The sequence below is a fragment of the Trichechus manatus genome, unplaced genomic scaffold, assembly GCF_000243295.1.
Source record: "Trichechus manatus latirostris isolate Lorelei unplaced genomic scaffold, TriManLat1.0 scaffold00024, whole genome shotgun sequence".
NCBI classification, from domain to species: Eukaryota; Metazoa; Chordata; class Mammalia; order Sirenia; family Trichechidae; genus Trichechus; species Trichechus manatus.
The window spans coordinates 11,131,259-11,143,784 of NW_004443960.1; the positions used below are offsets into that span (position 1 = coordinate 11,131,259).

General features: G+C 34.8%; 1 protein-coding gene across 1 annotated transcript in view; it reads right to left on the bottom strand.

Annotated features, from left to right (window-relative positions):
* Window positions 1-12,526, bottom strand: part of GSPT1 (G1 to S phase transition 1) — a 37,563-nt gene that overhangs the window by 14,425 nt on the left and 10,612 nt on the right. Inside the window, exons 2-10 of the mRNA XM_004373260.2 lie at window positions 8,732-8,773; window positions 8,577-8,618; window positions 7,661-7,888; window positions 6,483-6,516; window positions 4,322-4,399; window positions 2,990-3,170; window positions 2,217-2,371; window positions 1,910-2,050; window positions 45-138 (exon numbers count right to left, since the gene is read on the bottom strand). Of these exons, the coding sequence (XP_004373317.1) occupies window positions 45-138; window positions 1,910-2,050; window positions 2,217-2,371; window positions 2,990-3,170; window positions 4,322-4,399; window positions 6,483-6,516; window positions 7,661-7,888; window positions 8,577-8,618; window positions 8,732-8,773 (995 nt within the window). The remainder of the gene's footprint in view (window positions 1-44; window positions 139-1,909; window positions 2,051-2,216; window positions 2,372-2,989; window positions 3,171-4,321; window positions 4,400-6,482; window positions 6,517-7,660; window positions 7,889-8,576; window positions 8,619-8,731; window positions 8,774-12,526) is intronic.

Sequence of the window (12,526 nt, forward strand, 5' to 3'; positions counted from 1 at the left end):
TGATCCCACCTCCCCTAAAACCCAACTTCAGTATTTTTGGGTACCTTGTACTTATCCACAATTGGCAGTCTGATTGGTCCATCAACTGATCTATTGAAGTTTGGCAAATTATCCAGATATGGAATAAATGGTAATCCACTAAGAACATAACAATATCAATTAAAGTCAACATAAATATCAGTATTTTAAGTTACATGAACCTATAACTTTATATAAAAACTTGGTTAAAACAATATTTTCATTCTACCCATGTACTCTCTTCTCATTCAACCAATTTATTATCCATTGCATCTCATTTATTCCTCAGAAAACTAAAAATATATAACAAAACAGGTCAGTATAATGAAAAGGCTTCCCTGTAAACTTAGGTGATTAAGATTCAGAAAAATATTTAGAGCAAATAGCCCACATATTGCGATAAAATGACTACACTGTAATAGTTAACTTTTATGGACTTCTCTAGCTCAGATATTGAGATTCCACAAAAGAATTTCATCTTTCAAGCTTAACACATGGATTGGGAAAAAAAAAAAACCATTGCCGTAGAGTTGATTCCAACTCATAGCGACCCTATAGAACAGAGTAGAACTGCCCCATAGGGTTTCCAGGAGCAGCTGGTGGATTTTGAACTGCCGACCTTGTGGTTAGCAGCCAAGCTCTTAACCGTTGCACTACCAGGGCTCCAAAAACACATAGAAGACTTACTATTGTTAAAGTGGCAACACAGGTAGTCCCCAACTTATTACGGGGTTCCATTCCAACAACTACTCAATTGTCAGTTCTGACGTTTAAGTTATTCTTATTATTTTTTTAATTTTCATTATTATTGCCTTTTATTATTAGTATCTTTATAGGTCTGATCTTTATTTGTCTTTGGTTGGGAGTTGGAAATCTTACATCTGAGAATGATAACATCAGCAAATTGCATGCTGCGACATTGTACGTAGTACATATTACTAACGATAAGATGTACAAAAAAAAAAGACAGTCATTAAGTACGGTTTGTTGTAACTTGAATATGTTTTTAAGTTGGGACTACCTGTACTCTCAAAATTGATCTACAGAGTCAATGCAATTCCTATCAAAATCCCAGCTGCCTTTTTTGTAGAAACTGACAGGGTGATCATAAAATTCATATAGAAATTCAAGGAACCCAGAATAGCCAAAACAATCTTGAAAAAGAACAAAGTTGGAGGACTCAAACTTCCTGATTTCAAAACTTAATACAAAGTGACAGTAATCAAGACTGTGTGGTACTGGCCTAACAGACAATATAGATCAATGGAATACAATCAAGAATCTGAAACTCTGATGTTTATAGTCATCTGATTTTCAACAAGGGTGCCAAAGGACAATTCAACAAGGAAAGAATAGTGTTTTCAACAAACGCTGCCCGAATAATTGGACACCCATATGCAAAAAATAAAAATAAAAGGGAACCTAAACACAGACCTTACACCTTACAAAAAAATTAACTGAAAATGGATCAAAGACCAAATCTAAGACACTTAGAAGAAAACAGGAATAAATGTCCATAACCTTGGATAGGTAATGTTTTTGTAAATACAACACTAGAAGCACAAGCAACAAAAGAAAAAATAAATTGGACCTCATCAAAATTACAAAACTTTTGTGCTTCAAAGGACACTATCAAGAAAATGAAAAGGCAACCCACAGAATGGGAGTAAATACTTGTAAATCATGTATCTGATAAGGGACTTGTATCCAGAATATATGAAGAACTCTTACAATTCAATAATCAAAAGACAATTAACCCACTAAAAAACGGGCAAAGGTCTTGATATTTTTAAAGCCAAAGTTACAGTCCCTATTTTCTTAAATTACTCTTAAGACATGTTTTTTTTTTGTTTTGTTTTTTTTTAACTCAAAGGAGGAAAAGGTTACTTACCTGTACCAAGGACAGAAATCTGATTGCTCTTTAAGATTTGCTCCAGTCAGTCCTGAACAGGGCATAAAGTGAATGTCCTTTTTGGGATTGAAGCCAACTTTCTTCAAAAATGGTACTAGTTTCTCTTTACATTCTTCATATCTATGAATATTTATAAATAATCCAATTATAATGCAAAGCAGTTAAACTCAAGGTTTAGAAAAACCCTAGAGGAAAAAGGCATACCATAACAAAACCATCCTTCATTCCACTAACCTGTCTGTATATAAAGGAAAAAAAAAACAAACAGTAAAATATCTAAGCTTACCTCTCATTGCTCCAATTTACTGTTGGATCATCCATCTTATTAATAAGTACAATTAAGTGTTTCACACCTGCCGTCTTCGCCAACATTGCATGTTCTCTTGTCTGTCCTCCTTTTTCAAATCCAGTTTCAAACTCTCCTTTCCTGGCAGAGATTACCTATTGCAAGTAATCAAATAGTGTATTCTTATACATTCAGGTATACCTCTACAGCAGGTAAAACATCTTTTCTTTTAGTTACATCAGAAGCTTTTTGCAAGAAAATACAAAGTTATTTATAAAACATGCTTTTGAACATCACAAACCAAACAATATCTAAGTGTTTTAACGTTTTGGCAAACATTTCTTCCAATCCCCCTACTTTCAAATCTAGCATACCTATATGTTTTATAGTTCAAACACTAAGGAGATCTACTGCCAGTACATTGTCAAAATCACAAAATGACTGAAGGCCTAAAAAAACAGTTTCTTATTCTCTTTGTATCCGTATTACCTAATGCTGGGCTTGGCATTTAGTAGACACTAAATTCTGACACAGCAATGGATAATAATAGGTTAGAAAGCAATGAGAGAAAAGTTGAAGCATACTTTCATAAGTAAATCAAATTATAACGATTTCTTGAGTAGTTAGTGAAACAAAAGTGCAAATTGTGACTATGAACATTATTATCGCTCACTGCAACCTGAATTCTAGCTTTTAGAAGATAAATTCAAATATTTGAAACTCAAGTGAGGCTTCTAACAAATACACAGGTAGAATGAAAATATTTTTCTTACCAGTACAGCCAAATCAGCTTGAGAAGCACCACCAATCATATTTGGGACAAAACTCTTGTGGCCAGGGGCATCTAGAATTGTGAAATGCTTCTTTTCTGTTTCAAAATAGGCACGACCCACTTCTACTGTTTTACCCTTGTCTCGTTCTTCCTGATTTGTGTCTAAGGCCCAAGACAAGTACCTGAAAGAATTTAAAGATAAGAACAATACTGCTAAAACATGAGTTCTAGAGATATTCTTCTACAATTAAAGGTATAAATGATGACACCCAGCTTTCCATCTGTTATACAACATCTAAATTATGAACAGAACTGTATAGAAATAAAAATTAAGAGAATAAAACTGTATTATGATTCACATACTTGGAGCTTTTATATATATACAGTCAATTCTATAAGCAATTATTTATGAAAACAAGCTGATAATGTGCACAGAAAGACAACCAATGCCAGTACCACTGAATTCAGTAAATAAAGTTTATTTTTGTATTTTTATAATAATCTGGCACAAGGTGTAACACAAATATTGGCTGTCCAGGGATAATTAAAAGTGAAAGCCACTAACCTATCACTTGGGAGCAATGGTTACCTGCTAAAAATTATTTCAATATTACTCTCCCAGATACAAATTATTCATTTTAAATTCATACCATCTACAATGGTAAACATTTATTTAGATTACCTCATCATCTATATTCCATTGTATGTAATCCCTTTTTTTTTTTTTTTACTGTAACACTGATTAGATTTTTTCCCTTAACACAGAGGAACACAAATCAAAAAAAAAAAAAAAACAAATAAAAGCCCATCAATGTCCCCTCCAGATAAGGCTTGCTAATTTTTAAAAAACAAAAGTAATAAATAGATAAGGTTAGAAAGCAGAAAAAAGTTGACCCTTTCTCTCACCAATATTTTTAACATTTTTATTTTCCATTCTTTTTTCTTTCTGGTGTTTATTCACAGTCAATGATCATGATTGTACTTTTTTCCCCCACCAACACTAGTGTAACATAAGTTCTAGTCCTGGTTATTATAAATTCTATAAATATAATTTTTAGTGGTTATATAATGACCCGATTAAATGGATATTTTATAATTTATTCAACAAGTCTCCTGTTACTGGACATTTGGGATTGTTTCCAAATTTTCTCTGTATAAGTTATGAAGTAATTAGGAATTGATCTACTCTATTATAAATGAGGGGGGAAAAGCTTTACCTTTGTTGTAACACCATTTTAGATCTCAAGAACTTACATTTTAATAGACTATGAAAGCATTAAGGAGGCAGGGTTTCCTGAAAGTAAATTTATATTGTCATAAAAGTTTACTATACCAAGTTTCTCTGTTTTTTTCTTTAGCTTCTCTTTCATATTTCTCAAGTGTTCTTTTGTCAACCATTCCAGTCAAATACCTGAAAAAGTAAAAAAAAAAAAAAAATTAAACACTCATAAATTCCTCAGTGAAGTCAGGAAAACTTTAAAGCTTTCAAGGGGAATTTTGACTCAAAAAAAAAAAAAAAAAAAAACAGCTATCTTAAAAAGTAAATGTACCAGCGATGGATGCTAAAATCATGGATGAAAGTTTGAGGGGAAAATAGGTATTTGCAGTCTCAAAATATCTCCCCCAAGATAAAGAGAAAAAAATAGTAACTTTACAGTGGAGAAACCTGACAGATAACACCTTAAACAAGTTGTTGCGTGCCACTGAGTCAATTCCAATTCACAGGAACCCTATATGAGAGTAGTAGTACTGCCCCATAGGGTTTCCTAGACTGTAATTTTTACAGGAGCAGATTGCCAGGTCATTTCTCCCATGGAGCTGCTGGTGGGTTCCAACTGCTGACCTTTAGGTTAGCAGCTGAGCACTTAATCATTGTGCCACTCTAACCAAGTAATCACAATTAATATCACCAGTAATAAGTAAATCATATTGAATACTGACATCATGTACCCCGACAGGATGCACTGAGGAGGGCACAACATCCCTTCTGTGGTATTCTTGCCCAAAATGCACAATCTCAATCTAATTGTGAGAAAACAACTTAATTCCAAATTGAAGGATATTGTCTAAAATAATTGAACAGTACTCTTCAAATCATCAAGGTCGTGAAAGATACAAAAAGACTAGAACAAGTCACAGACTGGAGGAAACTAGAGAGACATAACAACTAAATGCAGTATTAAGTTCTGGAACAGAAAAAGGACATTAGCAGGGAAATTCAAGTGCAAATACCATTTGTAGCTTAGTTAATAACAGTATCGTACTAATGTTAATTTCTTAGTTTTGAAGACTGTATTATGGTTATGAAACACGTTAACATTAGAACAAGCTGAGTGAAAGGAATATGGAAACTACTATTTTTAAAAACTTTTTGTAAGTCTTCAGAATGAATGTTTTTTTTAAGTAAATGAAAATGCTATATCAAAGGGGGATGGGAGGAGCAACACTGTTTTCCAGGCAATGAAGTCTACTATTATATTTCAGTATTTTAAAAATATTACTTGTCAAAGTGAGATTTAATTTTAAAATAAATTTTTTAGCAATGCCTAACTGCTTCCCTTAACTCAATCCAAATCAAAGCCTTCCTCCTCCTAGCATTGGTCTTTACGTACTCTCTGTGTAGTCACCTGTACAGCAGTGCTCCTAACCCTTTGAGTGTAGAACCCCAGTGAATGCCAATGAAAGTTACACTCCCATCAGCAAAAAAAAAAAAATACATTCTCATTAAACAGACTATCAAGTGGGCCCCACACTTCCATCCATGGTTAAGGATCTCTGTTTAAGAGCCTGATTGAGGGTCCCTGTTACAGAAATTTTCAGAAGTGAGTAATGGGCAAGATTACCAATTGAGATTATTTAAGTAGGCAAGACAACGATGATTAGCCCTCTGATGACGAAGTTTAAAGACTAGGTCTAATTTAGAGGGGCGATTAAAATTTAGGGCCTTTTTTAATCATAAAGATTTCTTGATACCAGAATGCATTAATAAAGACCAACCACAATATTTTCATACCTAGATAGCTTCTTTAACATGGTAAAAATTTATCTTAGCATGTTAGCCAGACTATCTGTCTTTGATTAAATCCATATAAATGGAAGGAGCTGATAAACGGGGGTAAAAAGCCCCCCACCCATCAGATTCAAGAGCTGGTTTTCATTATTCCCAAGTGAATTATATTCAAAGCAGACTAAGATTTCCTGTAACCTAGGTTCTGCATTATTATTATTTAATCTAAAAGACAGCTTTCAGAAACAATGTGCTGTGAGAGTCGGATAGAGATAGCAAACAAATTTTTTGGAAGCCCTAAAATCCATTAGAAAATACTAAGAATAATCACATGGCAAAAATTACTTCTTAAGATCATCCTTCTCTAAAGGGAATGCCATTTTACTGTTAATTTTTCTTAACTCCTTTATGTGAATGTTTACAATGACTAAAACTCCACTGAATCGTTAACTCCCTACCATTTTATTATTTAACAAAAGATACTTACATTATTTGTCCTCCAATGGTTGACTTGCCGGCATCTAAAGTAACAACAATATGCAAACCATAGGTTAAAAACAAACAAGGAAACGAACAAAAAATAACTCTGCTACATACACTAACACAACTAAAGGTACCTTTTAGCATATATAATTAAATCTTGCAAAAGCAATTGAGCTATAGGGATTTTGGGCATAAACCCTAGTTAGTTACCTTTTGCCTTGGAAAATGAGGCTACCGAGACAGCTATGGTTCAATAATAATTTAGAAATACTTTACAGATAAAGTAAAAACATAATTTTTGGAAAGATCACTCCCTGAGCTTCAACTATCAGCACAGCAGCAACAGAATGTAAATTTCCCAAGGGGAGATTTGGAGAACAAAAGTAGCTAAAGAGCTGTGAACTGCATTTAGATATTCTTCCTTTTACTTTTAGCGAACAGGATAGGTATTCTTTTATAAACTTCAAAGAAGTTCTTGCTACTAAATAGGTAGCATGATATATCATCATATTCAGTGGGAAGGCAGAGATAGAAGGAAAAACAAAAGCATGTAATTCTATATTTTCTTAAAATTTTAAGGATATGTTAGATGATAAAGAATACCTGAATAAATTAAATAGGTTCTTCTTCCCTAAACCAGCAAATGTGACAAGCATCCAGAAGTTACTCCAAGTGATTAATTTCTTACTTTACACAAAATTAAGCTACCTAATAAGGTTAATCCCCTAAAATTAACAGAAGTTCACACAGAAAAATAGGCATATTTTCGAGGGTATTAACAGATATCAGAATATGCTGTACTATCATCAGTGGTCTACAGACTATAATGTATTATGTACAAATACACTGAAGCTTATTTTCTTCAGCTTCCATGCCATTACAAAATCGTTCATCTGCCCAACCTTCAAGAACAAAAGTATTGGCTATTTTTTGCCAGGTGAAAAATCTAGCAAGTTAAAAAAAAAAGCATTTTATATCTGATGGGAGCCACAGACAGAATCTATATTGTTCTTACTGAAACACAGCATGGTTAACATTAAACTTAAAAACAAACAAACGAAAAAGGCCTTTTAGATTCAGTTTGGCTCCACTAAACATCCCCAAGTAGCTAAATAAGATATCTATGTTTTATGTATCCAGTAACTTCTGTCATTTCTCATAATTGCTATGAGTACAACTTACCTACATGCCCAATGAATACTACATTTACATGTTCTTTTTTAGGAGCGCCTGGCGGTGCAACCACAGATTTAGGTTTTGGTATTTCCTCTTCCTCCTCCATCATTTCTTGGGCATTCTCCTCTGGGGGCCTTCCATCTCCCAAGGACCCGCCCCCTGGCTCTGCTTCACTTATTTCTTCTTTGTGCTCCCATGATTCTTCTGGAGACATTTCTGTTTCCCCATTTTCTACTGAAATAAAAGATTTTAACTCAGTATTCTGGAAGAGATTTATAACCTATACTTTAAAATACAGATGCTTCTAAACGACAAGTGGAACCTTACATATTCAGCTCCATTTCCTAATGTTCAGTGACATGTAAGCAGGAACATCCCTTTCCGAATAGAATTGGATAACAGCTTTCAAGCTGGCTTTGCTGCTGACATCGGAGAGCTCTCAGAGACTATGATTGCTATTTTAACAAAGCTTCGTTTTCACAAGGACAAACAAAATGTAAACAAGAGATCTAACATTCCTAACAGCCCAGTTATTCCAGTGCCAAGATGCCCTGACAGTGGAAGAAACGGAAAGTTTAAAATAAAGCATAGGAAAAGTCTGAAAGGATTTAGAAGACAGCTTTTTTCTCCCCTCTTCAAGTAATCTCACTTTGGTGTCAACTTTTCACAGAGGATATGGAACAATACTACTATTTAAGTTGACTTTAGCAGTCCTCCACTCATTTCCATTATTTTTGCAATCACTAAATTTATCACAGCAGTGTTTATACCCAATTTGCTGTTTTCTAAATCTGGATAGCAGAGACTCAATGTCAGTCTTAAATGTAGGCATTATAATAACCGTAACACTTACATTTACACTTTAAATCTTGAGTGAAAGAGTTTCACATTACTGTATTAATATGGTCAGAAATTTTCTTACCAACAGGTTCTGAAAGTTCCATGCTAACAGCTGAATTTGAACCTAGACAAGAAATTGAGATATAATGTGTATTTACAAAACAGTATCTAGCTTTATACATCACAGACAACATGTTTTCTCAATTAGATTTTTAAAGTCACATCACAGAAAATTACCTTCACACAACGACTGTTCCTCTTGAGAAGGTTCCACAGGTGCTGTTTAAATAGAAATAAGTTCTACAATTAAAAATTGAGACCTATATGTCCCTTTATCTTAACAGCAAAAACAGAAGTTGTTAAAATACAAAACCTCAATAGTTCAGACCAATGGCAACTAAGTACGAGTTTCAAACTAGAAGTCTGTTTAATCTACTTTTAAAAATCCATCAATTATAGTCAGTTTTAAAATACTTTCAGTAATTGAAATGGGTTCATACAATCATGCTTATTCTCTTGATTTACTCTGTAAACCTTTCCTTCACAGATACTGTAAAAGTAATCTGCAGCCTAGCACAGGTCAAATTTGTAAAACGCATCTATTTCTCCAGATGCTCTCTTGGTAACCCTCTAGCCCAAGGCTATGATTAGCCCTTTTTAAGAGTCCATGAACATGTTATTATCAAGATCTCTGAATAACTTAAATCTGATATCATGAAATAAACATTTGTATAAAGTCCGTGAAATGCATATAGGCCCTTACAACGTGCAGAAAAGATGATTCCATTGATGCAGTTTTGTCATTTACTAGAAATTTAAGATTAACCAACGGTCCAACTGCAAATCCACTTATGGCAAATCTACTCATGACGCAAGAAATATATTCTGATATCCAAATACGTGTCTGTTTTTTACATCTGATAAATCTAAATGATACTCCAATATGAAAGTGCCCTTGCTTTAAAAAATCTCCAAGATGCAAAGAGACAAAAGATTTGGAGTCACATGAAACATGCAGAGCAAGTAATAAATAATGAATTCATAACTCATAAAACTCATCTTTAAAATTACTGCCCACAAAGTATTAACACCTATAAGAGTCAAGAGAAATTTGGGCTCAATTTGTAATAGCATGAAGTGGTGAGGAAAGTAATTTCTTATCCCTACCTAACAGGTAAAGGGCAACCAACTTTTTTATTTTATTTTTTTTGAGCAGAGAACTGACATGCTCAGCGTGTCCAATAGAAAGATCATTCTAATGTAGTGTGTAGAGGAACTAGAGTGGGAAAGACACTACAGGCAAGAAGACCAACACCACTACTCCAAGAAAGCATGCCATTAGGACAAGGGTGCAGTAGAACAGAGAGGAGAGCTCAAGTGCAAAAGATAACAGAAGCAAAATTTGACAGGAGAGAGGAAGGGTGAAAGGTTTAAAATGACTCCAACCTATGTGCTTAGCAGGATATTAACAGAATCTGGGGAAAAAATAATTTGGACCGGGTTTAAAAGGGAACAAGAATTATACTTTAGACATAATATAACTTTTTTTTTTCTGAGCCGTGCTGGCACAGTGGTTAAGAGCCAAAAGGTCGGCAGTGCGAATCAACCAGCTGCTCCTTGGAAACCCTGTGGGGCAGTTCTACTCTGTCCTGTAGGGTCACTATGAGTTGGAATTGACTTGACGGCAAGGGGTTAACCTTTTTTCCTTTTCCTCTTTCAAAGAAAAGTTTAAGGGTAAGGTAAAGGGGAAAAAATATTCAATTTTCAGAAAGTGAGGCATTGCTAAGTGAATCAATTTCATATATGCCATCCCATCAGTGTAGGAGGCAGCACAGAGTAGTGGTTAAAACCAAAAAACCCATTGCCATCAAGTGGATTCCAACTCATAGCAACCCTACAGGACAGGGTAGAACTGCCCTATAGAGTTTCCAAGGGGCGCCTGGTGGATTCTAACTGCTGCTCTTTTGGTTGGGAGCCCTAGCACTTAACCACTATGCCACCAGAGTAGTGGTAGGAGCCTAGAAATGACTCTTGGGTTTAAATCCTACCTTGTCATTTACAAGTTTCGAAATGTAGCTCTTTCATCTGAATTATGGAGATAATAAGACATCTACCTGACAGGATTGCTGACAGGATTAAATGAAAGAATACACTTGCTTAGTGTCAAATAACTCCTCACACCTAGCCGATATTCAACAAAGGATAGTCTTCACCACCTAACATGTATTGAGTTCTATCTTATTATAGGCCAGATGGGGAAAGAAAGCACAGGTCCATATAGTGTTGGGGGTGGAGGGTAAGAGTAGCAAATTACAACTAACTTTTATTGGGATGTCCCTGGGTGGAACAGTTAAGCACTTGACTGCTAGCCAAAAGGTTGGCAGTTAGAACCCACCCAGAAGCTCCTCAGAAGACACAGGCCTGGCAATCTGTTTCTAAAAGGTCACAGCCTTGAAAACCCTATGGAGCAGTTCTACTCTGCACACATGGGGTTGCCATGAGTCCAACTGACCTGATGGCAACTAACAACAATTCTTATCAAGCCCTTATGTGCTGGTGGCTATCTAATTTAACCCCTGAAATCTTTTGAAATAGATACTGTTATTACCGTCTAACATATGAGCATATCAGAATCGACTGTGGGCTTGTCCAAGTTGTATAAATGCCACCTTGCCCTTTCTGATACAGCCCCTGTTGAAAACCAATGTAATAGTATACTAAGTTATGATGTACCATTTGGATGTACCAAGTACTTTAAAGCAGAAAAAAGACTGAAACGACTGGTATGGTTGGCTTCCTCCTCATTTAATAAGATATCCCTAACTGTAACTGAGCCTTTCAAAACCAAATAGTATGTATACCTGACCACCTAGTTCCTTAAACCAACTCTCAGATTTGCAAACATACTGTATGCATAAAGCTGTAAGGCACTTCTCAGGATAGTGACATCTGTCATAAGACCATAACGTAGCATAATGAAAACCTGGTCACAGTTTTATTTTTCAAAATGTCCTACATTTATAATATGTTTGTCTTAAGATTGTAAAGCTTACAGAGGCAGACAGTGTCAGAGACCAAAAGCAATGAAATGCTTAATATACATGTGATGATAGTGATATTAACAGGCCCAAGATAAGAAGACCATAGTCTCACCATGGTGGAAAAAAGCTTTCTGTGAAACATTCAGGCCACTGATCTCATTATAAACCCAATGGCAATACTGGTGACATCTGTGAACCAATGTTTTTGGAATAATAAACAAGGAAAATCACAGATATAACAAGATGTCTTCCAGTCCTCACACATGAACAAACAACCTTTATTTGCTCATTCTAGTCAGCTATTATCCATAATACATATGATATCTAGATTTTACTGGCTATTAATGAGCCTGGGCTTAGAATTCTACTAAGCTCATGTCATGGTTAGAAAATAGACCACTATTCGGGCTTGATTTTTTTCAAGTCCTGCACAATTCACATATGTTAGTAAAAGAGAAATTGGAAAATCTCCCAAGGAATAAAATTATAGTTTCATATTTTCCAATGTTATCTCCAGGTTCAGAAGTGCACCCTTATCAAGTATTCAAAAAAGAACAATTCTAGTAAGTGGGAAAGTTGTCAGAATACCAGTGAATACAAGTGCCATACCCAAACTTAAAAGGAGAATCTAGTACTATAATTTCTGATAAAGGAAGATTAATGAACTGGCTGTGATACTAGGTACATTACCACCAATTTTAAAACAAGAAGTGGAAAGATTTCACCAGAAGACAGGCAACAGCACTAGCTATGGTTTAACACACATGATGATCCGGGTCTTGAAATTATTACTTAATATTTGATCAAGGTGAAAGAAGCTAGGCACTGGAAAATTGGATTTCCACATGCAGAAAAATGAAACAGGATCCATGCCTCACATAAAAACAAATTCAAAATGGATCAAGGACCTAAATGTGCAAACTAGAGCCATAAAATTCTTAGAAGTCGAGGCTACCTTTCAACAACTTTATCAAAAAAAGTGAAAAGACAA